The following is a 27,901-nucleotide window of genomic DNA, read 5'->3' on the forward strand; positions in this document are numbered from 1 at the left end:
TGCCTCCCCACCTCAGAGGTCACTGCAGCCCCTGGTCCCACAAAAAGAGGGGGCACTGTCCAAAATCGATAGGTCCTAAGTGCGAGGGGCCTCCCTCCGCCTCAGCACCCCCTTGCTGCCACTGGGCCAGGTGGTGGTTGGACCCTAAGCTCTCAAGCAGCCCTCTTTTTTAAAAAACTACAGCTAGTTTAGGGCTCAGGCCAGAAGGAGGCAGATAAGAGTTCCACACTGCCCGAGGCGCCACCTCTCCATTCTGGGGTCTGTGGCACTCCCAGTAGCTGCTAGACCAGCAGTACCCCACTCAGACCCCAGGTCCCAGAGAGAAACAGTGCAGGTCCCTATACGAGATGGACACCGCAGCGCCTGCATTAGAGCATCCCAAAGCCAAATACTCCATGTGTCCTGTCTGCAGCTGGCACCACCTGAGGGTGCTGGCTGAACTCACAGCAAAGTTCACGACCTGTCACCCTGAGGTGGCAGATGTGGCCACACCTGGGTATTACAACCCAGGTAACAATCCCAGGAGAGCTGGGACAAATGTTGGGGCTGGAGCCATTAAGATGTGGCAAGTACCCTTGCGCAGGTCCTCCTGAAGGGCCTGACCTGAGTCAGGGGGCTACATGGGAATCTATCCCCCAATCCTAGGTACAGCCAAAAGGGGCCCTGCAACCTCTCTCTCCAGGGATAACCGTCCCCATGCTGCCAAAGTCAGACATCTGGAGGGAACAGACCACTGGTTCCACAGTATTCTTTCCACCACCCTCTGAAAGCAGTACAGCTCCAGCCCAACATCTTAACTTGGGTTACGTCCAAAAGAGGGCTTGAGTTGTAGGCAGCAGACACTCCCCTGGGCAGAGCAGAAAGGACCCTGGGACCTGCAGTTGCTGTTTCCATCACCTTCCCCATGGGAAGGAGCCTTAGACACACTGAGACGATCCCCCATAACTGGGTGAGGCTAAGGCAGAAACCACAGGCCTAAGCATCTGGAGTTACTAGGCCTTCCCAGGAGCCCTTAGTTCTCGAGATCAATTACTACTATGTCAAGGGAAGGCAACTTCAGCACACAAGAACCATAGGAGGGAAGTTCTCTGACGGGGCCTGACACGTGGTCCCACCTTGGGAGCCAGGGTCTTCATGTGTCCTCTATCTACCTATCCCTGTGGCCCTCTGTGCATCCACAGGGAACCTAATCTGTACCACTCACCAACCTCTCTACACCTAGGGGAAACCAAGGCAGGAGGCAATTAGGTAGTGACGCTCACCTGGCAATAACAAAGGCCTCAGGCACACCTGAAGGCATGTCCTGCTCCAGGATAGATGGCATGTTCCTTGCTGAAGAGCAGGTGCTGGCAAGTCTCTCTCAGCTGTCCCCATGGGCCAATTTGTGGGAGCCACGACACTCGGGGCCACCTTTTGCCTTCCATGTGTGCTTCCCAAGTGAGGGATTTCAGCAAGCAACTCCACAGTCCCAAGAATGAAAGGGCCTCGAGGACAAGCTAGGATTTTGCCACCCCTGGGCCCCTGGACTGGGCAAGGGCAGCAACCAGCTGCATTTGACCCACCACCTACCACCAACTTCCCATGCACCCCTCTCCTACATCACACAGGCCCCAAGACCCTTGACCAACTGGAATGAAACTGCAGGCACCCAGCTTTGGGGCTCTGAGCCACATGGGGGCGGGAGGGGGAGGTTAAGCTCCTGGCACCCTGCCAAGTTTTTTTTTTTTTTCCCCTCCTTACATTTTTCTACTTTGCAGTCTTTTAACAGTATCCCCAAATAGCTCCAGTCCACACCAGCATACCAGGCTTCCTCCCCAGAGCAGTTTAGAGGAAGCTCCTTCTGGGCATGGTCAGGTGGTCCTCCCGCCCTCTCTTCTTCCCCTTTGTCCCCCTGGCCTCAGTGGACTGTGGCTGAGGGAGGTCAGGAGGGTCCTCGGGAGGCTTGGCTTCCATGCCACCCCACCCCTCCTTCCTGCCTATCGGAGGGAATGTAGAGTCCCCAAGGGTGGCTCTGGATCTCCTTCCTCTCTTCAGTGGGAGGGGGCAGAGATCCAGAAGACCCCATGGCTCGGTCCCTTGGACAAGCAAGCTCAGGGAGGATGCAACGGAGGAGGCGGCGGCAGACGACTGCAACCCTGTTGGGCACAGACCTTGCAATCTGGGGCTGGCCCTGGGGCCGGCCGGGTCTTGTCCTCCACCTGCTCAAATGTGCTTCCACGAACCAGAAGAAACCCATTTACTAGTTTTTCTAATAAATCAATAATGCTCCATAATTCTATTTGGCCTGTTTCCCTTTGAATTGGACCAAAGAGGGTTGGTTGAGTAAGCAAGGCCGGATCTGTAAGCAAGGACCACCATGGAGACAGAGAGAGGTACAGCCAGGCTGTTGACTTGTCCCTGGAGTCTCATAGAAACAACTCTGCCAGGACCCAGGTCCTGTGCTTCACTCGTGACCCTGAGAAAACTCACTTATTCATGCATTCAGCCATCTTGTGGGCCTGCTACAGGCCTTTCTGCATGGAGCGCGGGGCAGAGATCTGAATATCAGAATCCACACGCCTGGGGTTCATTTCCGGGGCAAGTGTGCTTTAAGTCCCTTCAGTCATGTCTGACCTTTTGCCACCCTGTGGACTGTAGCCTGCCAGGCTCCTCTGTCCATGGGATTCTCCAGACAAGAATACTGAAGTGGGTTGCCATGTCCTCCTCCAGGGAATGTTCCCAACCCAGGGATCAAACTTGCATCTCTTCTGTCTCCCGTATTAGCAGGCGGGTTCTTTACCTCTTACACCACCTGGTGACCCAGCCAGTTATGTGCAGGGCTGGGTCTCCTGACTCTCACTCCAGTGTGTGATTTCTTGCCTGGTAGGAACCAGCAGGCTCCTCAGCAGCTGCTCAAGTGGCCACAGACCATTCCAGGCAGCTGGCAGAACATGGACCGGACCAGCTCAGCCTCCTCTTGCCTCTGATACTTGACCTCATTAGACTCTGCAGACTCATCTTTAGGCTGAGTCTATCCTCCTAGGTCAGAAGACCTACAAGACAGCTCTCCCACCTGGCCCTGCAGCCCCAGTCCTCCCAGGCAGACAAGGTGAAACAAGACTGGTCCACCAAAGGAAAGGGGCAAAACACCCAGTTAGAAATAGGGAGGCATTCTTACCCCTTGGGAATCAAAGACACTTTAGCGAATGAGATGAAGAATGAGGCCATCTCAGAAAACATGCACTTGTACCCCTCACCTGACACTGCAAGCCACCTAAGATATTCCTAGGCTCTATGTTTAGAATCCTCGCCCCCTTGGATGCCTCTTGGGAACCAGAGAGGGAGAGAATAAAAGGCACCAGTCATGGAAATATCTGTCTGTTAGAAAAACATCCCACCCTCCACCTCACCCCTTTCAATACAACTTTGGCTCTTGGGGAAAAGAGCTAAAGGCCGGCACAGTACCCCCTGACCTCACCCTAGATAGGACGCCAGGCTATGGGTAGACAGAAGCCCACGGGAGTAGAAATAACAGAGAACAACCCCCCTCCTGCACATTCTGCTGCCCCAGCCTCCTCCACCAGGACCTGGGCCTTGTGGTTTGAGAGCATGGCTGCATATTAAGTACATGTGGAAGCAAAAAGCCCAAGTCCCACCTTCCCCTAAGACAGCCCTGGGCACAATCGACCCTTCCCAACCCAACCAGACCCCAGGAAGGAGACCACACACAGGTTGGTTGGTCAGCAGTGGTTATTACACCATTGGCAAATAATGAAATGTGTGTACATTAGCAACAACCACAGGGCCAGCAAGACAACCCACAAAAGTACCTGAATAGAGTTGATGAGACTTTTCCTGGGAGGGGAGAAGCAACACACACACACATATGCACACACGCATGTGCGCACGAGAACACTAACATACCACAGGATGGAAAGCAATAAATTATGGGCCTCGTGCCTGCCTGGATCCTAAGAAAAGGCACGGTTAAAGAGCAAAGCCTCCCCAGGCCAGCTTCCTATGTGTCCCCTGGGTGGGCCCTGGTCTGGCAGTGGCCAGGCAATGCTGAGGCCTGAGCAGGGCTTGCTCTCTCTGGGAAGAGTTGAGCTTAAATATCTGGCTTCTTACCAGAACTATATACAAGGGAAGTGGCCACACTGGCCTCACAGGGGAAAGGGGCTCACATGGGCCTGTGCCAAGTCGCCGGCAAGTCCCGGTCCACGGCAGGTGCTCTCCCAGGGGCGGCCTTTCTGAAGGCAGGGGAAGGGAGTCACGTGAGCAAGGTGAGCCCAGCTGCGAGCACGAGGATGCCGTGGTTCCTCCCTCTACCCCTCAGCCCGGCTGCACCCTCCCCCAGGACTCAGAGTCAACCTATGGAGTTCAAGGCCTGGAATTTCTCCCTCAAGTTCCGCACTCTGCCCTGCTGGCTTTGGTCCCCTGGGTCCCTGGGACCCTCTTCCTTAGGCCGATACTCTGCAGACTCCTGCAACTCCTGGTCCTTCCCCGTCTGGGCGGCTGCAGAGCTCAGTCCCTGCCCGCTGGCCACCTCCAGCCCTGCAGCAGGGCCAGGCAGGGGCCCCTTCTCCATGACGATCATCCGCCGGTTGTCCTCCAATGTGAGGTCTGCGGTGACAAGCAGGGCCTCCCCTCTGTCGGGCTCGCTTGGGGGTGACTCCCCCAGAGGCTGGGGCTGGGCCGCCTCTGGGCTCACAGGGGCCCACCTGGCCTTGAGGCTACCACAGCGGCCCAATCTGCTGGAGGGAGCCAGCTGTGGCTCCCTCATGTTCTCCGGCAGCGAGCGGCTCCGGTTGACTGGAACCTTGCTGGGCCAGCCGCCCTTGGTCTGGAGTGCCTCGTCCAGGGAGGCATACTTGGAGCAGAGCTCTCGGACATCGGGCCAGTTGAAGGTCTCAGTGTCAAAGGGGCTTCGAGGGCCGTGCCAGGCCCCCGGTGGGGTGGTCCTTGGGCTGGTGGCCGAGGAGCTGAAGGAGATACGCTGTGGCGACATCTCCCTGGAAGAGCCAGGCCTGGGCGAGCTGTGCTTCTGGACCACGGACTGCTCGTGGTTGGAGAGAGGTGGCCCCAGCTTGCTCTCACCTGTGGGGAGAGAGCAAGCCACCTGAATCCCAGAGCAAGAGGACGTGAGGGCTCTCTGAACTGGCTACGGCAGCTCCCCTTCTGGGCAAGGGTGGTTGCTGGGGTTTGGGGTGTGATGGGAGAGAAACCCCCTTTACCATCTGTATCCCCCGTATCAAAGGGAAAATGAGAAGAAAGAAGAAAAGGCGGGGAAGAGGAGTCAGGAATCAAAAGGAGGAGACAAGAGCTTCTGCTCTCCTAGAAAAGAGAGCCCCATGGCCCTGTGCCCTTGGGCTTTAGAGCAGTTCCAGGGCTCACCTCAGCCCTTTTTCTGGTATAGGTTCTTTAGGGGGTCACTTCCCCAGAAGCCATCTGGCTCCTAAAAGGTGCTCCCAGCTCAGGCTTGTGGGAAGGGCCCTCTCTCCACCCCGTCGTACCTGTGCCACCGGATGGTGCACCAACCTCCTCCTGCACCAGGGGGGCGGTGGAAGCCACCTTCTCCCAGTGCAGCGGAGGCCTGGCTGTCACTGATCTGCTCTTGATCCTGAGGCTGTACTGACGAGCCAGCTGGTAGACCTTGTTCTTGACTCGCTCGCTCACGTGGCTATCCATCACGTGGGAGAGCTGCAGAATGTGGGGGTGCAGTGGGGTCACCAGCTTCCCCTGGGCGTCACTGCTCAGTTCCCTCACCAGCTCCTTCAGCTCCCGGGCCAGGTGGGTGGGGCTGCGGGGCTCGGTGGGGGAGGCGCTCTCTGGGGAGGCAGCTGCCGACTCCTCGGTGATGGCCGCCAGCTCGTGCTCCTCCAGGATAAACAGGGGCTCGTGCAGGTCAAAGCCATTGGCCTGGCCTTGGCCCGGCCCCTTCGGAGCGCTCCCCTTGACAGACTCCATTCCCTCCCAGATCTTTACCATTTCTGAGGATGGGCGGAACTCAGCATCTGTGATAGGAGCTGTGTCCCCAGCGCCAGCCTGGTCTGGTACTGGGCAGTCAAAGAGGGCCGCCCGCAAGCCCACCTGTCTCTTGTGCCCCAGTGGAGCCTGCGGCTCCGGGTCTGGCTTGCGAAGGCTGTTGATTCTGGAGACCGAGTTTCTCACGAGTCCTTTGGGGATGAAGGAGAGGCTCTCCCGGCGCCGGACACTAAAGCCTGCATCTTGGTGCTCTGCATTTTCGTAGTACCTCTTGATTCTGTCCAGCAACTGCCGGTCTTGGGAGGAAAGCTTCGATTCCTTTGGGCAGGAAGACCTGTCTGGCTCCGCTGGGCAGCTTGGGCCCGGGGCCTCCATCCCATTGACAGAAGGTTCGCTCTCTGTGGCCACCCCAACGCTGAGGTCTGCTTCTGGAAGGAGCTGAGAGCCCAGGGAGTCTGTGGTGCCGCCATGCGGGGCTGGGCCCTTCTCACCATCATCTAGGCTGACCATACTGCTGCTCCGGCTGGCCAGCCTTGGGGTCCCGAAGCCACTGGACTTGCCCTCCTCCAGGGCCAGGCTGCTCCGTCGAGAGACGCTGCTGACAAACAGCTCGGCAATGACACTGGCCTGGTCCAGCACAGAGGGAGGCAGGAGGCTCTCAGGCTCGTGAAGGGCCCCCACCTCCTCCTCGTCGTCCTCACTGCTCAGGGCCTTAGGGTCCTCGGTGCTCTCGGCCACCATGAACTCTGCCATGTCATCAGGGGGTTCCAGCCCCAGCAGCAGCTGGTGGGGATCAAGTTGCATTTCGAGGACCTCGGGGGCCTCTGTGTCTGAGGGCATCTCTTCGGCACTGGGACCTTCCACGGACGCAAACACCTCCTGCTCAGTCACAGACTCGGTGTCTGGCTCAACCTGGGGCAGCACAAAGGGCTCACATGAGACAAAAACCTCCCTCAGGGGACCCGTGGAATGTACGGACAGCGTGGTTTGCTCACTGCCTAGTGAGAAGGGGCTGCAGTTTAAGAGGCAGGCAATCAGACGGAATAGCACTCGAAAGCGGGGCAGCAAGGAGAGGCTGGCCCTCAGTCACCCTGCAGCTGGGGTGCTGGGCCCATGTCCTCAAAGCCAAGGAAAATTCTAGGAATGCAGAGTGGTAGCACCTCTCAGTGGCAGCCTACCTGAGTGGTACAGGGACAGGGTGAGAACATGCAATACGGGGTCAGATCCACGGCCCCAGGACTCCCCTTCCTCAAGCCCTAGTAGCTCCCGACAGGGAGGCCGTTCTGGGTTGAAACTTGGGCCTAAATGACTCCTCTGAAGGGCCAGGGTCTCCTGTGTGGGTCAAGACCCAGAGGGCAATAGGACCATGTGCTGAAATCCATTCAGAGGGCGAAGACGGAGATGCAGTTCCTCCTAGGCAGCCTCCGCCTTTGTGCCTGACTCTGCCTTTGCCCAGCAGATGACAAAGGAGGAAGCGAGGTCAACAACTCCCTTCCGACCACATCAAAGGTCATTTGAATCGTAAAATCAGCCAGTATAGGTGGCTTTCCAGAAGGCTCGTTAGGGAGAAGACAAGACAGTACTCTAAAATCTGAGGAACCAGACCTGATTCCAACCATTCTAGTCTAGCATCTGCACAGAGGGACCCAGGAGCTAGGCCCTGGGTTGGACACTGTCCAACACAATGACTGCCAGCCACTCGTGACTCTCAAGCATCTGAAATGCAGCTAGTCCATGCTGCAAAAACTTCACACCGAAAAGTACAAAATACCTCATGAGTAGCTTTGATACTATGTGTTGAAATGATAATAGTCTGGATATACTGGGTTAAATAATCTTTTACTGAGACTACTAGAATATTCAAAATTACACATGAGGCTCACATTCTATTATCATTGACCAGCACCACTCTAAACCCTTTTCCAGTGTCACCCAGGCTATAAGTCTTGTCCTAGCTGTGAGGATCACCTTGGGGGTCTAGATTTCTTGAAATTTTCCTTGTATCTCTGGGAGAGCAAAGGACTCTGTTACATATAACCCACAGATAGCGTTGGGCTGATGGTGGGGGTGGGGAGGAAAGAGTGCAGGCCTCTGGGTCACAGACCCAAGTCTAACCTGAGCTCTGCCCCTTAGACGCTGTGCAGTGTCAGGCACGTCACCTAACCTCTCTGAGTCTCATTCTCCCTGGTAGAGCTGGTTCAGAAAACAGAAGGAAGAAACAGAACACCAGGCATATACAAGGTGTCCAGTAGATATCAACACCTTATTCCTTTGCCAGGTGGGACAGGCATGATTTAAATGTCTGGTATGCTGGCAGGGCAGGGCCTTATGCTCTATGCAAGGAGGCCTGGCCAAGAGGACCTAAACTCTGGTCACTTCCAGTAACTGTGGCCCTTGGCAAGAGACTGCATCTGCCACTTAGTAGCTTCAGTTGTTTCCGACTCTGCGACCCTGTGGGCTGCAGCCTCCCAGGCTCCTCTGTCCATGGGATTCTCCAGGCAAGAATACTACAGTAGGTTGCCATGCCCTTTCCTCAGGAAGATCCTGATCCAAGAATTGAACCTGAATCTCCTGAATTGCAGGCAGCTTCTTTACCATGGAGCCACTAGGGAAGCCCCAGAGGGAGGGGTACTGTTTTCTAATTCAGAGTAAGAAGCTGTCTGTCACCAAGCCACATGCCCATAGGCCAGACAGGTTTCCTGAAGGCATGAGAGTCCTGGGGAGCAAGATTCCCTGTCCCCATGGGCCTAACAGGAGAGCCATGTCTGAAAGCCCCGCCTACAAAGCTGGAGGGTATGCACAATCCCCATTCCACCTGCTGGCCACTCACCTCTGGCAGGGAAGTCACAGACTCAAAGTTCAGGCACTTTTCCTCAGGAGTTGGAGACCGGCTCCTGGTCCTCCCGCGGCTCTTGGGTTCTTCAGACTCCCTGCATTCCTTCCCCTGCAGCAAGCAGAGGGCAGTCATCAGCTTCCAGAACAATAGAGAGCTGGTCTCTTCTGCATCCCAACCGTGACAGCACCTCTTGAGCCCCAAGGGGGTTGGGCTACACTGAGATCCAGCGTTGGACCTGTGCCATCCAGAGTTGGCCTGGACTGCCAAGTCTGGGAGACTCAGAAATCCCCACCAGGCATGCGCCCCCGGTGTGCTGACCTCCCCGCCACCCCCCAGCCTGCCCCATTAGTCATGCCCGCTGAGTAGCATGCTGGTTAGCTCCAGTACTGGAACAATGAATGCCAGGGGCTCACCAGGGCATGACAGCGAGCTGGGGGTTAAGAAACACCATTGGCAGGAATGAAGGAACAAGGACGGAGGGGTGAGGAGAGCAGGGAAGGGGACTCATGGATGGGCAAGCACGTGCCAGGAAGCATGCAAGGAGGAGGGGAGATCAAAGAGACACCTCACCATAGCGCCCCGGGAGAAAAGTAAAGCGTTGGCTCGATAGTGCCAGCAGTGGAGGGCGGCCAGCAGGGAGCTGGCAAAGTCGGCTACCTGCTCCGCCACTGCCAGGCTCTCCTCCTCCTCCTCCTCCTCCTCCTCCTCCGAGCCTGAGGGCTCTGGCCTGGCCCCCTTCTCGCTGCCTTTGTGCCCTGCCAGGTCCTTCAGAGAGACCTGAAAGGCCTGCTCCTCCTCCTCCTCCTCCATCACCTCCTCCTGCTCCTCCTGGGCAGCCCCTTCGGCCTCCGACTGCAGGCCCCGAGCACAGTGGGGCTGTCCAAAGTCCAGGAGCGTGCCAACACTGCCTGCGTGCTGTGCAGAGCACAAGGCCCCCTCGTGATCAGCCTCTGGGCAACCCCCCTCCTCCTGCAGCTGCTGGGGCTGGGGAGGCTTCACATCTACAGACACCCAACCTCTGGGCTCCCGAGTGGCACGGGGGACTCTAGAGGTGGGAAGCTGGGCCTGGGGCCTGGGCAGGAACTCAGGACCCAGACAGGCCCGCCTGCCGCAGGGAGAGAGAGCAATATGAGAGGATCCAGGCTTGGGCCGGCCACCGGCAGGCTGCCACCCCAGGAAAAGGGTGCAGAAGGGTGCCCCGGGCTTATTCATCTCCAGGACCCTCAAGACAGAGCCTGGCACCCAGTAAGTGTTTGAGTGTTTGCTGAGTAAGTGACGATGATGAGGGCTGAGCCGGGTAGTTCCCCCCAACCTGTCCACAGTCCCCTCGCCCCTGGCCTTACCTTCACTCTTGCGGCTCTGGCTGCTCCACCACCGCCAGATCCCGGCACATGGGCGAGGGGGGAGGGAGAGGGGAGATCAGTGAGCAGGAGAAAGAACCCCCTTACACAGGCCTGAGGCCCAGGACCCCCCAGGAAAGGCCTCATCAGGGGCTCCTGCTCCCAGAATCTTCACAGGACTTTCAAAGGAATGACTGACAGCACAGGAGCCCGGGGTGGGAGTCACTCGCTCCTGCTATCAACCAAGGACAGAGAGACAGGGTGCGAGGTGTGTAGGGGGAGAGCCCAGACAGCAAGGGTGAGAGGCCCCCTTCCAGGGAGAAACAGAGGCCCCTCTGCACCGCCCGCGTCGCCCCCACCCGGCCGGTCACCCACTCCCCCCGCTCCCCCTCACCCTGGGGCTCAAGGGGATAGCCGACCATCGCTCCCTCTCTCACCTTTCTCACTGAGTTGCCTGAAGAGATGTCTGGTCGGCTCTGAGGAGGAGAGCAACGGGCAGAGTCAGTGCAGGCCGCAAACTGCCTGGCCTGGCCCTGGCCCCACACTCACAGTGCCACCGGCCCATCACCAGCTCAAAGTCCACTCCAGCCAGGCCCCCATGGCCTGACAAAGGCTGCCCTCACGCCCAGTCCACAGGGAGCCACTGCCCACCCCGGCTTGGGGGGCTCTGCTGTGGCTGACAGCCCCCAGAACGAGGCCTGCCCACTAGCCCTGCTGGGGCCGTTGGTTCTGAGGCCACAACCCCACACTGTCCTCTTGAGAATGACGAGCCTCTCTTGGGGGCCCTGGCCTCCACCTCAAGCCCCGCCTCCCTGCACAGAGCACATCAGGGTCTTAATGACACCCAAGCCCTTTCACAGAGGCCCCGCTGGAAAGCAGAGGTTGCATCCAACTTGCTATGGCCTTTAAGGCCTGGCACCACGAAGCCCCGCTGCCTACTGGGGAGTGTTGCCCAGCTGGACAAGGGCTGCCCAGGACCCGAGGACAGAATATACCCATTAGGCCGATGGTGTCAGCACCTTATACCCAGCCTTTCTGGGGACAGACCTGAGATAGAGAGGCCAGGATGAGAGGACAGGTCTAGAACATCTCTACAGAGCTGTGCCCTTAGCCCCTACTGCCCTTGACCACCTGGCATCAAATGGCAGCCCCACTATAAACTGGGAGTCAGAAGGGAGCTCTCCTGAGGTGCCTCAGCTGTTCCTGGAGAACTGTTTTTTCTAAATGCGCACAGGCACACATACCTACCCTCCACCTGCATCGAGGTAACCAGATACCTAGTCGTTTTTAAAGTGAGAAATACAAAAGGCTCTACTCTTTCAGTTTAAACCATGTAATCAAGAATATTTAACAAGAATATTTAAGATGACAACAACACCTTATTTATCCAGAGAGTGCACTTATCTGCCCATCCCAACTCTCTGCAAGTATGAAGCAGAAATAGGCCTGGAGGCAATCACAACAGACTGAGAACAAGCTCTCCCACGGGCCCGAATCCTCCCTCTCATTGATGTCCTGATTGCTTTTACACACATTTCTTACACATTCTATCGATTAATTTGTAACAGAAGAGGGAAGAAGGGCTACTACAGAAAAGCACGCAGACTGATAAGCAGGAACACTATTCAGTGTAAAGACGGACGTATTTAACTGCTCTGTTGTGTCTGACTCTTTGTGGCCTCATGGGCTGTAGTCCACCAGGCTCCTCTGTCCATGAGTTTTTTCAGGCAAGAATACTGGAGCAGGTTGCCATTTCTTCCTCCAAGAGATCTTCCCAACCAAGGGATTGAACTTGTGTCTCCTGCTGCGTCTCCTGCATTGGCAAGCGAATTCTTTCCCTGATGGCTTAGTGGAAAGGAATCTGTCTGCAATTCAGGAGACTCAGGCTCAAACCCTAGGTTGGGAAGATCCCCTGGAGGAAGAAATGGCAACCCGCTGCAATATTCTTCCTTGGGAAATCCCATGGATAGCCTATAGGGTTCACAAACGAGTCAGACATAACTTAGCAACTCAACGACAACAACAAAACTAAAACACAAAAACAAAACCCAACTGTTTTAGTGTTTACAGGCTAAAACCTCAGCCTGGGGAAACTTCAGCTCTGAAACGGCTCATTTCCCAAGTGCCTTGCTTGCTGCAGCTGATGTTATGACAGGCAGTACTATTATTACCACTGCCGCCACTTACTAAATACCTCCACATATTAGAAGCTTCCAAGTCAAAGCTATGGCAAGTTAAGAGGTAATGTTAGAGGGATGAGAGAATTACAGAAGAAAGGACAGAGAAGCAAGAGGGGCCAGAGACTTAGGAAGTAACACTCCCAATTTGAGGCTTTTAACACATGGCACCAAAGACCTTTTGCAACCATGGCAAGTTTGCCTAAGGTTTGAGATCCATCAGGAACACCACCAAACAAAACACCCAAGAGCTTTCCAGACACTGCTCGGCTTCATCCTCCAGAAAACCAAAGGCTCTACGTCAATCCACACAGTTGTTCAGGGGACCTGTGGGTCTTGCCAATCAAACCCCACACACTGTGGGGATCCCAGCCAGGGCCCAGCTCCCATCACTACTTAGTCTTTCTCTTTAGGGGTCTCTGAGATGGTTCTTACCCCAATTTCCACCCCAGGTGGTAGTTTGACAAGTGCCTGGCCAAAACCAGATCTATCCCTGGGCCTCAGACTGAATGAAGAGGGTGAAAATGGACACAGAAAACACACATACTCATCACTATAAGGGCAGAGAATAAAAGCAAGGTTTCCTCTTCAATAAATGGTTCATTTCAATACTTCCAAGTACACAGCAGCAAGCCCAGTCATGGAAGAAAACCCAAGAAAGGAGAACAGAACTCTTCCCTGAGACCCAAAGTAAATATTTCCTGTCTGGATCTGGTGCCACTTGAAATCCAACTCATTTTCCCCACGTCCTGCCTCTGCTCTGTTCCAAAACTGGGCTGTGGACCATCCATGACGTCCGAGCATTACTCTGGCTGACTCCCAGTGTTCCAAATGGCAAAGGAGGAAGGAGTCAACTGGGGGGTCGCTAAGAAGCGGTGCCTGGAACAAACCTTCCTAGGGCCTTGTAAAAGGAGAGCTGTCCGGCCCTGGGTAGGCAGGAAGGTGCCAGAGGTGCCTGGTGGAAGGCAGGAGGCTCCAGACGTACCCATCCACACCGCACTTACCCCCGCACCCCGCCCCCCCGCCCTTCCTGGGATTTCCAGAGAGGTGAGAGCCAGACCCAAATGCTGCTGTAGAAGGTTCGTTCCCCGCTTGGTTAAAGGTCCTGAAAAGAAGCCTCTGTGCCCACAAAGTCCCTGCCTTACCAGACTGCCGGCGCCCCTGGTGCACGTGGGTGGACACGTCGTCCTGGGAGCCCTTCTTCAGGCGCTCTGGGCTGTGGCGGTACCGATTGGGATCTGCACCCAAGAGAGACAACCAGGCCTTTGGGATACCATCAGCCTTGGTGTGCACTCTGCCCACCCCCGAGCACAACTCTGCTGCCCAGCCCAGCTCCAGGGCCACAAGCCTGCAGAGCTTTTTCAACCTCCCGCGTACCAGGAGCACGAGGCACATAGCATTCCGCCTGTCATCAGCACCAAGCCCTGGCCTCGCAGTAGACCCCCAGCCTTACAGAAGGAGCCTCCCCCATCCTCCCTACTCTCTAGACTCTAAGTATCCAGCAAAGCTCCCCCAGGATACAGTCCGACCAAGAGACAAGCACCATTAGGGACAAAGCGGGCAGGAAGTGTGAACTTACAATAGGAATCCATTTCCAAGATGGCTTCTTTGGCCTGGAAGGGAAGGAAACCCACCTCGTGGCTACCTTGCTATGAGCCATTTCTCCCTTGGCCTTGCGGTACCAGGGCCCCCCTCAGGACTGGTACAGAGGACCGCAGCATCCGCTGAACTGACCCCATTGTCCAGTGGGGCCAATGTCCAGAAGATGAGGCCCCAGGGTTCCCCGGAGCTGGCCCTGAGGGACAGCCACTCCCGGCTCCCCATCAGGTGCCCCGGGAACTCACCTTCTGGGGGATGGTGGTGTGGTGGTTGTCCAGAATGAGCCTCTTGATGTGGTGAGTCCACCTCCGTTTCTCCTCCACCGTTTTGGCCTGGGCAGGCCCAAGAAAGGAGGAGGAGGTTACCCTGACAGGCCTGAAGCCATCTGGCGTGGGCTAGGCTTCCGCCGATGGGGGGCCAGAGGCAGAAAGAAGGCTGGGGGTGCTGTGAGGCTCAAATCCTCAGCACAAGCCCGAGAGATATCCCCAAGGACCTCTGCCTTCCAGGGGGAGACTCCAAGGCGCCCGCCGCTGAGGGAGGGGCGAGTCTTTTCCCAGCCTGCAACCCGCAGGCCCGTCGGGGTCTTGTCCTGGCCCGCCCCTCACCTGGATGTTGTACTGCTGCTTGCCGTGCTTGTAATGCGTGACGGTGAAGCACAGGGACTCTCGGGTACTTTCGATCAGCATCAGGGAGGAACACTGGGAGGGCAGGGGGAGATGGCAGTCAAGCCCCTGGCAGGGAGCCAACTGGGGAGGCAGGGAGAGTATTCTTCTAAAGGTGGAGCTGCGTCCAGCCCAACCTGAGGCCCAGTCAAGTCTGGCGCAGAGCTGGAAAGTGGAACCGGCCGTTGGGAAGGCGGGAAGCAGGGAAGCAGGGGAGGAGGAGGTGTGGCCTGGTTACCGGGATGTGGCCCTTGTAGACAAAGTGGCCGCCCCGCTTCTTGGTGACGAGCAGCGCTTTGTCAAAGAGGAAGAAGGTCTTCTCGCTGCGCACACGGTGCACGCGGAACGTGCCCTCCAGGACGAGCTCCCCGTAGGTGGTCAGGTCTGGCCCCGTCCAGTTGAGGAGCAGAGACTGAATCTCCTGCAGCAGAGAAGCCCCAAGCCCCAGGGTCAGGCCACTGGAGACCCTGCTGGGACCACGCAGGGCCCCCTGAAGTCACCGCCTGGGTTTCACAGAGACACGCTGCACCAAGGGCTCCCCCCAGAGAAGCCCGTCTTCAAGGACACCACCCTTCAGCTCACATTCCCTCTTCCAAGCTTCTTCCTGCCCGAGCACCCCTGCCTGCCCGCCCCTCCAGCTCTCAGCTCCAGAGCACCTGGAGCCGGACCGCATGCTCATGCCTCCTCTTCATGTCGTTGATGTACCAGGCCACGCACGTCATGGTGTCAATGGCATCCTCCACCACCTCAAAGCCTTCCTCTTCCTCATCAAAATGCTTGGCGATCTCCTGTGCGGGGGACAGGAGCTTAGGCTCAAGGGCCCTGCCCCTCCCTCAGGCCCCCCATGTCCTCGGGAGGAGCCCCAGGTTACCTGGAGCAGCAGGTGGTACTTAAGGATGCGCTGGACCGGCTTGAGGAGATAGGAGCCCAAGGGCAGTGAATGCTGCAGCAAGTCCTGCTGGTCCCGGAAGAATTTGGCCTGCTGCTTGTCCTGCATGCACTCAGTCAGGGCGGCCACCGAGCTGCCAGTGGGAAAGGGGCCATCACCAGAGGGGAGGCTGGAGGGGGAGGTGGGGTACTCTGGACTCGCCAGATGGCTCTGCCTCCCCTCTCCATCCTAATTACTCACTTGGGGTAGTTGTTGCAATATTGAGTGTAGATATCAAACTCCTGGCTCTAAAGAAAGACCAAAAACAGTCATTTCAGGGACACTCGCATTTGCCTGTAAGCCTGGGTGTATCAAAGGCATGACCCTAGGCCCCGGAGTGCACACTCCCCAAGCATCTGCAGATTCATCTCTGTACCCATCCGTCTCGGACATGCCATCCACCCAGCACCCCCCAGCGCCACCCCAAATGCCCTTGATATTCACCCAGCACTTCCCCCAGAGAGAGGTCCCTAGCAAGGCAGGATGGTGCCAGGACCCAGCTGTTCTTACCCTTTCCACAAAGCAGCTGGCCACGGCCACGGGGTCACTGTTGCAGCTGTCCAGGTCTCTGAGTAGCTGGCTAGGAGAAGGGAGGGTGGTCTTCAGGCTGTGGACCACTCACAGCCTCCATGGTCACCAACACACCCCCCCGCCCCAACCTCCTGGTGCCCAGACACACATCAGCCCTGGTGTCAGTGAGCTCCACCCAGGGCAGCAACTACGGAAAGGAGCCAGCACCGCAGCAAAGATGGGGGCAAAACAGAGCCATGCGCTCCACCAGCAGGAGAGGGAGAAGGAACACCAGTACCCACCTCAGAAGGGGACACAGCGCCTCTGCAGGCAGAAGGAGTCAAACACACAGAAGCAGACATTAAAAGGGGAAGGAGATAGGGAGAACCAGCAAAGGGACCGAGGCCCCCAGTTCAGAAGGATGCAGAAAACGGGACAGACAGGGTGAGTCCCACCACTGCGTGTTCTGAGACGGGGGCACGAGAGGAACACGTGGCCTCCCTTCCTGTGCTCCTTCTTGCCCAAGCCCACACCCTCCGGTCCAAGTCTCCCCTGCATCGGGCCTCCCAGCTTGCCCAGCAGTAAGTCCCTCTGCCCATCTTAAGGGGCCTGGGGCAAGGTTCCTCCTATCCTGTCAATGCTGTCCCCACAAGCTCTGCTCCTCCCGGCCAGTGCTCACTCCCTGGGGAGTCTGGGGGCCCTGGCAGCCGCTCATGTGTGATCTTCGTGGAGCCCTTTTGTCCCTGAAGCAGCCCTTCGCCAGGCCTTGCTCAGCCTCCCTCTTCGTTCCTTGCCAGGCTTGTATGTTCCCCTACCTAATGGGTCAGATCACCTCCAGGGAGCCCCAGCTTCCCACAGAATCAGGGGGAAGGTGGAGAAGAATGAAGAGATCTGCACGTGGGGGACCAAGATGAGAGGGACGGGGAAAGAGCCTCACGTGCAAGGGTGCAGCAGTCCCTGAAGGGGCGCTGGCCCAGCCTGGACCCAACATGAACACCGCCTCACACGAGCCCCTCTGCCCATCAGGTAGCATACTGGGCCCAGGGCACACAGGCCCAAAGGCCCTCTCTCCTGAAGGGAGCTAACTGTACAGGGAGGGACCACCCTTCCTCACTTCGGGGATCAGACCCCGGGCCATGCATCACAGCCCGAGTAAGACCAGGGATATCGGGGCCCCTCTCTAGGCCCTGAGATGGGGCTCACAGTAAGAACACGGGGTGTGTCAAGCTCACTCCATACCTGTTCAGTGCATAGATGCTTTCTATGTTCCCAAAGAGGGCGCTGACTTGCTCTGGGTTCAGCAGCCCTGGCGTGTCAATGAGCTTCAAGAGGTAGTCCTGCGTGGAGAGAGTCGTCAGAGCTCAGCCGCAGCCCCGGCGCAATGCGGTCCTGCCCCATCGCCCCGCTCACCAGCCACGCCTCATTCCTGGGCTGCATTTTCCTGCTGTGCCCATTTCACAGACGTCCCCTACTGCCCTGGGACGGCTGGTTCCTCCTCACAAATAATAATACCCACTTGGAATCACAGAATGTGACCTTATTTGAAATAGGGTCTTTGCAAATATAATGATTAAGGATCATCAGATGCTACCACACTGGATGTAGGGTGGGCTCTGAATCAAGTGACTGGTGTCCTTGTAAGAGGAGGGGACACAGACAGACTCAGACAAGGCCATGTGAAGACAGAGGCAGATAATGGGGGGCGGACAGCCACAGAGCAAGGAACAGCGAGGGTTGCCAGCAGCATCCAGGAGCTAGGGGAGAGCCCTGGAGCACACTCTCCCTCAGAGTTTCCAGAAGAAACCAACCCGGCCAGCAGTCTTGAGTTTTGACCTCTGGCCTCCTCAACCAGGACAAGATAAACGTATGCCTCTTCAGCTTCCCCCGTGTGTGGCTGCCTGTTAGGCAGGCCTAGGAAACAAGCACATGTCCCTCCAAAGGGCAGAGAGCTTCCTCAGTGGCGGCCACACAGTCACCTTCTCCCTTGCCCCTCCCAGTGTGAAACACTCGCACTGGCCCTTCAAGGCCCTGCCTCTTCAGTTTACAGAGAAGGAGTCTGAGGCAGGGGTTACGCAGGCGCCTAAGATCCCACAGGCAGGAAACAAGAGGAAGCTGGGCGCTGTGCAGGGAGGGGCCCAGAGCCAGTTTCTTCATTGCGGCTCTCTCTTGGCTAAGCACAGGAGTCCCCACTCTCCATGAAGGGTGCCTACACCCCAACCATCCGCAGAAGTTCTGCTGGCCCAACTACTGACGGGACCCCCAAGTCACAGGGCGGCATGAGCGGCCAGCAGCATCCGGGCGGGCGCCGTGAGAGAGGCAGATCCCGGAAGCAGCATGTCAGGGAGAACTTTCCTCCTCCCATGGATGGAAGTAGGGCTTTGCTCAAGAGCTGGGCCACCGGAAGCCAGAGGCCAGCCCCAGCCCCGGAGGAGAGCGCCGTTCCTCCAGACCTCAGCCCCCCGAAGCCTCACCTCCACGATGCTACGCAGGTCCCGCACGTACGTGCGCTCCGTTTCCACGATTTCCCGCACCACCCGGCCCAGGTAGCCGAACTTGTCCGCAGGCGCCACCGGCCGCGTGCGTTTGCTGAAGGGCGACAGGGACCCCCGCATGTTCCGCCAGCCGCTGGAGTTGTTGTTGCTGTTGGGGAGATGCTGGCCACACGGGGTGCCCTCCCCATTCTCGGCCAAAGCCTCGGAGCCACTGGGCTCCTCCATGGCCCCGTGGCTGTCGCGTGAGGAGCCGGACGAGGAGGTCGTGGAGGTCAGGCTCGCCGGCCGCTCCTGGCTGCCGTTCTGGTGGAGGGAGGCAGAGACGGGCATCCTGGCATCGCTGCCTGGCGGGGGCGTTCCAGGGAGGTTCTGGGCAGGACAGACAAAGGGTCAAACCTCTGGAATCCTCTCAGGAACAGAAAGTAAAAGGGTGGCTGCCAGGGGCTGGGGCGAGGAGGGGATGGGGAGTTACTGTTTAATGGATACAGAGTTTCAGTTGTGCAAGATAATGGGAGGTTCTATGGATGGAAGATAGTGATGGATACACAACAATATGAATGTACTCACTCAATGCCAGTGAGCATTTTAAAATGTGGATTCTATGTTACATGTACTTTACCGCAATTTTTAAAGCAACAATTCTGAATCTCAAGGAGGTCCCTTCCTTGCGACTGTACGAGCATCTACGAGGATGCCCAAGTGACATTCCTGCCTGTCTTAACAGCGCCACCTCCATCCTTCCCAGAGTGGAAGAAAGGTGGACCACATCCTGGATCAACCAAGGGCTCAGAAAGCTGAGGCCCCAGAACAGCTGGCAGCGGTCAGGGGTGCCTTCTGATGGAATCTGCAGCCCAGCCCCTCTGCTCCTACAAATCACCCAGCCTCCCAGAGCCTCTGCTTCGCACCACCTGCTTGGAGGTGAGGCTGTCCTGACGCTGTCCCCTGCAGTATGCAGTGAGCTGCTGGGTGTACAGCTTGGTGCCCAGCACAGAGCGACGGCTCCATAAACCATCAGAACAGTGATAGTACTGGCAGTCGTCAAAAAGCACTCCCCAGGTGTCCACCGGTCAAGGATCTGGCTCTTAACAACCTATATGCCAGAGAGTATGAGGGACTGCAAAATCTTTGGGGCACCAGTGGCTTAACCACGAACCTGAAACCTTCTGGATACTGATGGGGAAGACAGAGAAGATGATGCAAAGGCTGAGCCCACGTCACCTCCTTGCCCCAGTCCCTGGTGCTTGCTTCTGACTCAGCCAGGCTCCAGGGGCACCGGAAATTCCCCAGGGCTGAGGCACAGGTAAGTCTCCCGAAGCTCCCTTTAGCACAGCCAGGTCAAGGCAGCACAGCAAGCAGGAAACTGCTCCCAGGTGAGGCAAACATAGCCTCAGGCGGACTTTACTCCCTAAACAGGCTCACAGGTAGGCCAGCCTGAAGCAGCAAGTTGGGAAGGCAGGGTGGTAGCTGTGGCCTTTGGGAAAGTCAAGGACACTCCACCCCCCACCCCAGAGCACCAAAGCCCATCAACATCACTTTCCAGAACGTTCATTTGACTGCTGTTTCCACAGGGAAAATGTTCTAAAGCATCTCTTCCACCCCTACTGTCCCAATGCCTTCCACCCCTAGCGCTAGGACTCAGAAGTGACTAGACCACAAGTTAGAGCTATGAGAAGGGTCGAGACGGTGCTATCACTCTGGCAATCTTGAATTTGCCCCCCTGGTTTTCTGTGCCTCTACCCCAACTTGGAACCAGTGTCCCCGCCTGGGCTCTGGCTTTTGCAAGTGTTCTCGCTACCTGGCCATTACTTCCTCCCCAACACCCACGCCATACCCCTAGCCTGTGTCACTTATACCAAACCTTGGGTCTCAGTGAGAAGCCACATACGCCCAGAAACCAAAACTGGGGGCCCCTTCTGTGTACTCTTATAGTATCCCAGGGTTATCCCTTTTGTAGCACTCATTGTGTAAGACTCCCAGCCATAGGCAGTGACCTAAGGGCAGGGGCCTTAAAACGTGATCTGCAAATGGCACACGGATAATGATGGTAGACGAACCAGTATGACTACCAAGCTAAAGTCAGGAGCATGGAGACTTGTTTGCCATGCACGCTAGCTCAGCGAGAACCCTCCCAAGCACAGCAGTTTCCCACTGCATGTCTCAGCTAGGGGAGGGGATTCCCTCCACGCAAGCCTCTCATCTTGCAGATGAGAACACCGTGGCAGCGCTGGGGCCAGTCCTGACTGCTCCCTCCTTCCAGATGCAGTCAAAGGAGTAATTAACAGGATCACCTTGGTGAAACGGAGCATCTCAGGAGGGCCTCTGGGAAACACAGCACTGCTGCTTTCTCCTGCCTCCTCAGAAGAGCCTTTAAGAAGAGCCAGCTAGTCATTTCTACCCACCGGTGGCCTGTCGTTTCAGACAAAGAAAGAGACCTGAACTCCGCCCCAGCCCTTAACCCCAGGCCCGGTGGGACTTGCTGAATAGCCTCTGTGAAGTGATTGACCTTCTTGTGACTTAAAAATCTGTGTATCTCAGCAGTGATTATTCATCTGTGCATGTACCATTTTATATAACACATTTTGTGTTTGATTTAATTCAGCAAACCTGTACTGAATATACTCTGTGTGTCAGAAAATGTGTCCTTCAAAGCAAGTGAACCATCCGGCACACCCCACCCCCCCACCCCGTCTCCCCTCCAGCCCCCAAGGCCTGTCAATCCCAGCTGGAACAAAGGGGTAGGGACTTGTGGCCTAAGACCTTTCTCAGATGAAACCTGGGGTCAGTCAGCCCCTATGGGGATGCTAAGCAGAAAAGGCCCAAGTCTCTAATGGACTTCACAGCTGGCCAGGTCATGGCCTCAAAGTGAAGGGTTAGTCACAGCCCCCCACCTCCACCCCACACACAGTCTCTCAAGAGATTTCTCTCTAAAGGGTATCTTCGAGGTCCCTCATTAGGGACTCCATCACCACAGGGTCCCCATGCACACTTCAAAAGCCCAGGAACTAACGCATCTTTCCTACTTGGAGAAATTTTCTCTGACTGCACACAGCCACCCGCCTGCAAACTAAGCTCATATTTTCATAGCACCCATGCCCAAATCCTCCTGGGGTTAAAAGAAAGCATAATGGCTAACAGCTAAAAATGGTCCAAGTGCTGTAAACATAACGAGGTTTTTATCTCATAACAACTCTATGAGGTCAGTACTATTATTATCCCCATTTTACAGATGCAGAAACTGAGGCCACAGAAAGAGCATGCGGTAGAGCCTGGATCTGGACTCAGGCACTCAGGCTTCAGTGTGAGTGCTCTTCTGCCCCTGCCCACTGATGGCTGCCTCCCTGATGGATTTCACACCAGCTAGAACCACACCAAAGGATTAGTCACAGCCCTAGATGCCATGGCTTTGCCTCAGCATAAACCATGAGGAACATATTAAGACATAAAGGTCATGGCTTTTAATATTTTACTTCCCTCACAAAGGCCAATGGAGGTTAAAAAAAAAAATTGAGAATTAAGATTCCTTAAGGCTATTTCTAGACCTCCTACTATATGACCTTTGCCCATTTACCTTTTCCTTGGAACAACACAGAAAAACACATACTCCTGGTCAAAGGACTGCAGGTGTTAGAGAAGGCAAGAAGCAGGAGGGCACCAGGATCGGATTATAACTCCTCGGATGATAAGAGAAGCCCTGCAGTCACCAGGAGACCTAGGTTCACAAGGCTCTCGTTCTCTCCCCTGGGCAAGAGTACTTGCTTGAAAAGAATTCAGAGACCCAGAAAGGAAGGGTAAAGAGCAAATGGAGCAGTCAGGCAGAGTCCAGGTGGGACTGTTAGCAGACACCATCAGATAGTGAGGGAAAAGAGACATCATACCCAGTGTGAGTGCCCTCTGGTTCTAAAAACCCAATCTCCACCCTTCTGTAGTGTTCCTGCCTGGAAAATTCCACGGACAGAGGAGCCTGGCAGGCTATGGTCCATGAGATCGCAGAGTTGGGCACGACTGAGCAAGTGAGCACACACACACCTTTCTGTAGTGGCGTTCAGGCCCCCACAGAGACAGTGGAAGCACCTGCCTAGGGAAGGGCTCCCGGGTACAGCCAACCTTTCCTTCCTCTCCATGGACTGGCACATCACCCCATACAGTAAGATTCACCCCAAGGCCACGACTGGAACTCAGGGGTCTTTAAACTCATCTTGGAAGACACTGTCTGCTGGGACAGTGGGCGCCTAGAGGAGGTGATAGATAGCAGCCAAACCCCAAGCCACAGCCCACTGTATCACCCTGGTCTCCAAATCCCTAAATATCCCTCCTCACTGACCCCTTCCATCTTTTAACAGGAATCAATCCAATCAATCATCAGCCAGTGAGTCAGTCTTCTAGAAAACTTCTCCCACAGCTGAGAAGCCCTCTGTGATAGGGTCCCTGAGACCTTTCTGATCGGCCCCATAAGCTGCTCAGACATGCACCTTTGAGAGTTCGGGTGCAGGAGAGAAAGGGAGATCAGTTTCTTTTCTTTTTAACTTTCTCTAAATTTAAACCTATTCCACACCCTTCCTCCACTCACACCTCCTGGGGACCTTCCCTGAACACTCCCAGGCAGGGAGGCAGGCAGGCTGCAGCAGGCCTCTGAGTTTCCCAGGACGGCTGACTGGAGCCAGGTTCCACATCCTTCTCCTCCCTGCGAGGCCTCAGCACCGTGCCCCCGATCTGACCCAGGCTCCTGCCTCCAACAGAAAAAAATGACCAGCCAAACCCACCAGAGCCCCCATGTTCTGTCCTCAGGCCTCTCGTCAATAAGGCAGTAGGACCCTGCTCCCCAGCTCCACCCCAGCTTCAGGAAGCAGGTCCCATGGGGGCGCTCACCTGGATTGAACCTTCTGGAGAACCTCTGCTTCTCTAGTCCTGGGAGTCCCCAGGACTCGCTAACACTCCCTTCCAGCCCTCCTTCAGGGGCCGGCAGGCCGAGAAGGCAGGAGGCTGTACAAGAGGAGCTGTGCAGGCCAGCACTTGGAGACACTCCAGAAAACATTTTGCTTCAGAGAGGCTGGGTCCAGGTGTGGAGGCGGCTGACGTCATCCTTTCACCTACTACCCTTCTCCCCACACCCGGGAGACAGAAGGCCAACATGCCACTCCTGCTCTGGAGGCAGATGGAACAACAGAGGAGCTCACCCAAAGGCAACTGCTCCAAAGTCCAGTGGCCCCGGGAGGGAAGGGGAATGGTCATCTGGTAACTGCATGTGGGTCAAGTCCCTCCCTCCCTGGGGACTGCAGGCGGCACAGCCCTCCTTCTCCACCTTCTCTCATCTCCCAACACCTGCTAAGTATTCCAAAGGTTCTTCAACCCAGGCCACAACCTTTGATCTTCCCCTCATTGCACTGTGAGGATCTGCTCACCCATAAGGTGCCAGAAGGGAGATACAGAGAAATGCTACAGCTCTGCCAGACAGACAGGGCGGGAGCAAGGTGAACCTCCAGAGATCACACCTTGAGATCCTGAGCCCAGGTGTGCTACACGTGCGCACACACACACATACAGCTCAGTATCACAAGGGTCTATACACACACACACACACACAGTGTGAACTTCCAGAGATCTCACCTTGAGATCCTGAGCCCAGGTGTGCTACACACACACACACACATACACACACGGCTCAGTATCACGAGGGTCTACACACACACACACACACATTGTGAACTTTCAGAGATCTCACCTTGAGATCCTGAGCCCAGGTGTGCTACACTCATGCACACACACACACACAGCTCAGTATCACGAGGGTCTACACACACACACACACACACACACACACACACACACCCCAGCTCAGTACCACCCAGCCATGCTGCTGCCTAGCACTGTCCCCACAGAAGACACACACACACACACATAAACGAGATCCTGAGCCCAGATGTGCTACACAGAGCTCGGTATCACGAGGGTCTACACACACACACACACACAATTTAACTTCCAGAGGAGCCAGCTATGCTAAACACACACACACACACCCCAGCTCAGTACCACCCAGCCATGCTGCTGCCTAGCACTGTCCTCACAAAAGACACACACACACAAATGAGATCCTGAGTCCAGGTGTGCTACACACACCCCAGCTCAGTAGTGTACTACACACACACACACACACACACACACACACACCCAGCTCAGTACCACCCAGCCATGCTGCTGCCTAGCACTGTCCTCACAAAAGACACACACACACAAATGAGATCCTGAGTCCAGGTGTGCTACACACACCCCAGCTCAGTAGTGTACTACACACACACACACACACACACACACACACACCCAGCTCAGTACCACCCAGCCATGCTGCTGCCTAGCACTGTCCTCACAAAAGACACACACACACAAATGAGATCCTGAGTCCAGGTGTGCTACACACACCCCAGCTCAGTAGTGTACTACACACACACACACACACACACACACACACCCAGCTCAGTACCACCCAGCCATGCTGCTGCCTAGCACTGTCCTCACAAAAGACACACACACACAAATGAGATCCTGAGTCCAGGTGTGCTACACACACACACCAGCTCAGTAGTGTACTACACACACACACACACACACACACACCCCAGCTCAGTAGTGTACTACACACACACACACACACACACGCACACACACCCAGCTCAGTACCACCCACATGCTGCTGCCCAGCACTGTCCCCACAGGCCCAGCTCCTGAGGGTCTATTCCTACGGTTCTCTGGGCCAGCAGAGGGTGGGCAGAGGTGGGTGACCTCTCACCACACCCTCGAGGCTTTCCTGAGGACAAGGAGGATCCCTGAGAGGGGCTGGCTCTTTCCTCTCTCCCTCTGACCCTCCTGTCCCTCCCTGGGGACTCAGGGGCCCCAAGCACCTAAGGACAAGGGAAGCTCTCCAGGGACTGTGTTCCTCGTGAGCAACGTGACTATCACAGAGGCTGTGCGAACTGTGTGACCAGGGTTTCTGGGCCACCCAAACCCAGGCCAGCTGGCTCAAATTCCTGTTCCCTCATGAATTCATTTTCCCTCATGAATTCCTTTTCCCACCAACCAAGAATAGCAGGGGGCCACCAAGTGTGCCTGAGTCAGCTGCTAGAAAGGACTCTGGTTGCCAACGGAGCCCTCCCACCTGAATTCTGGGATAGAGTCTGGGCCTACAGACTACAGTCCAGAAAACTCCCTCGGCCTGGCCTTGGAAGGGAAGGAAAGCCCCTGGCATCTCATGTCAGTGGGAATACCGCTCACCCACACCTCCCCGTCCCCACCACACACAAGCCCAACATCTGCTCATGTTACTTCTCAAACCTGCAAGGTGTCCCAGACTTTCTCTCCCTCCACAAATGTGGTCCAGTCATCATCCTCAGACAGGCCTCCCTAACCATCACCAACCCATCCAACATACACAATGATGCAGGCCAAAAATGCTTCTCCCCCAGGAATATCTACATCTTAATCCCCGGATACAAGGAGCCTATCTATGTGGGTAACCTTATATGGCAAAAGAAATTCTGCGGGTATGATCAAGTTAAGAATCTTGAGATGGGGAAGACTGTTCTAGATTATGTGGGTAGGCTCATGGTAATCACGAGGGTCCTCACAAGGAGTCAGAAGCTGATGTGACAGCAAAGGCAGAGGGGCAGAGCGAGAAACCGGTCAACGCCAGGCTGCTGGCTTCGTCGACGGAGGAAAGAGACCACAAGTCAAAGGATCTAAGCAGCTTTGGGAAGCTGGAAAGGACAAGAAAACAAAATCTTCCCTGGAGACTCCAGAAGGAAAATAGCCCCATAGGCCCAGACTGACATCTGACCTCCAGAACTATAAGATAATAAATGTCTGCTGTTTCATTTCTTTTTCACTGTGCTGGGTCTCTGTCGCTGTGTGAGCTTTTCTCTAGCTGCGGCAAGCAGGGGCTACTTTCTAGTTGTGGAGCGGGCTTCTCATCACAGAGGCCTCGCTTGTTGCAGGGCAGGGGCCGTAGCACGCACAGGCTTCAGTAGCTACGGCTTCCAGGCTCTAGAGCACGCAGGCTCAGTAGCGGTGGCGCAGGGTCTTAGTTGCTCGGTGGAATGTGGGTCATCTTGTGTCTCCTGCATTGGCAGGTGGATTCCTTCCCACTGAGCCACCAGGGAAGTCTGCATGGGTGCTGTTCTAAGGCACTCAGATGGCAGCATTTGCTAACAGCAGCCGTGGGACACTAACACACAGGCCCTTCTCTGAACTCAGCTGAGCCTGAGTGTCGCATACAGCACAGGCCCTTGGGGTTCTCATGTGCAAGCTCTCCTTCCAGACTAGACAGTAAAAACCTAGGGGGCTGGGCCTTCTTTCACCCCCAGAAGGCAATGCACGCACTAGGTGTTCAATAAATTTCTGCACTTCTCCACTCCCACAGTAGTCAGACGAAAGACAAACAGCAGCCACAGTCAAGACCTGAGATAGTTCCTCCTTGTCTAATGAGTTTCCAATTAGTCACTGCCAGCAAGTTTCCAATTCACCAGGAGGCACGCAGGAGCAGTGACTGCCCCTTCACCCCAGCAGCCCCACACTCTAGGCCTCAGAAGAGGGACAGGAGCGGGGGCGTAGCTGCCCTGCCAAGCCAATATTAAGTGACCAGCCACAAAAACTGGAAGAAAAGACCACTTTGGAGTTTGAAGAAGGGACTATAGCAAAAGGGCCCTACAGATATCCCAGGAAAAGTCCACCCGGAGGTTTCATAGAAACTGAAGGCAAAGGAGAGCAATTACTGTGGATGAGAAATTGCTATTGCTCATAGCCAGGGTAGGTCACAGCTTGTCACTAAGCAGGAAAATGACACAGACACAATGTCCCCAGAAGATGGAGAGGATGAAGACCATGCTAGAAATCACAGACACCTCCAGTGTTCTCAGAGGCCTCACCTCTCCCATCTCTAGAGACTCACAGGACCACCCTTCCTTATCAGCAAAATTCAGAGACCCAGCCCCACAAATTAACCATCTAGTTGCTCCCCGTACACCCACTATAGAGGGTGCTTATTTTGAGGCCGCCAACCTTGAACCACACCTTTAAGAGTTGCAGCATTTACTATTGCATCAGATTCAAAGGCATTGGAGAATTTCAGTGGGAAGCAAGTGGGAACAGAGAGGCCCACTGGATCTGAGTTCTCAGATGAGAAGGAGAGAATGAGCAAGTACCTCAGTACATGAGAGGTCCAGAGAGCAGAGATTAAGTGCAGTAAACGGATCCACAGGCTTTGGAGTCAGGCAGACGTGGTTTGTAACCCAGTTACTCTGTTTTACTAGCTATGGGTGGCCTTGGGTAAGTCACTGAATCTAACCAAACTTCAAGTTCCTTTACCCATAAAATGAGCACAGCAATACTACCAACTTCACTGGT

At 55.7% G+C, this 27,901-nt stretch overlaps 1 protein-coding gene across 1 annotated transcript; it reads right to left on the reverse strand.

Moving 5' to 3' along the window:
• Positions 1 to 3,798: 3,798 nt before the first annotated feature.
• On the reverse strand, positions 3,799 to 23,393 carry PLEKHG3 (pleckstrin homology and RhoGEF domain containing G3). The gene is made up of 17 exons (XM_068964565.1): positions 23,375 to 23,393; positions 18,488 to 18,877; positions 17,256 to 17,353; positions 16,017 to 16,086; positions 15,708 to 15,754; positions 15,450 to 15,600; positions 15,235 to 15,366; positions 14,817 to 14,999; positions 14,522 to 14,614; positions 14,162 to 14,248; positions 13,897 to 13,930; positions 13,463 to 13,555; positions 10,578 to 10,616; positions 10,144 to 10,163; positions 8,795 to 8,908; positions 5,493 to 6,876; positions 3,799 to 5,076 (listed from the first exon to the last, which is right to left on the reverse strand). Exons 2-17 carry the CDS (start codon positions 18,836 to 18,838, stop codon positions 4,346 to 4,348), a joined length of 3,627 nt encoding a protein of 1,208 aa, XP_068820666.1. The 5' UTR covers positions 18,839 to 18,877; positions 23,375 to 23,393; the 3' UTR covers positions 3,799 to 4,345.
• Positions 23,394 to 27,901: the final 4,508 nt, after the last annotated feature.

Source organism: Capricornis sumatraensis, chromosome 2 (genome assembly GCF_032405125.1).
Source record: "Capricornis sumatraensis isolate serow.1 chromosome 2, serow.2, whole genome shotgun sequence".
NCBI lineage: Eukaryota > Metazoa > Chordata > Mammalia > Artiodactyla > Bovidae > Capricornis > Capricornis sumatraensis.

Excerpts from the sequence above, each read along its gene's own strand:
- PLEKHG3 (XM_068964565.1), bottom strand. The coding sequence starts at position 18,838 with ATGCCCGTCTCTGCCTCCCTCCACCAGAACGGCAGCCAGGAGCGGCCG. Across the intron at positions 17,354-18,487 it reads ACCTGCGTAGCATCGTGGAG|GACTACCTCTTGAAGCTCAT; the intron begins GTGAGGCTTCGG and ends CTCTCCACGCAG. Across the intron at positions 15,000-15,234 it reads AGCATGCGGTCCGGCTCCAG|GAGATTCAGTCTCTGCTCCT; the intron begins GTGCTCTGGAGC and ends TCTCTGCTGCAG.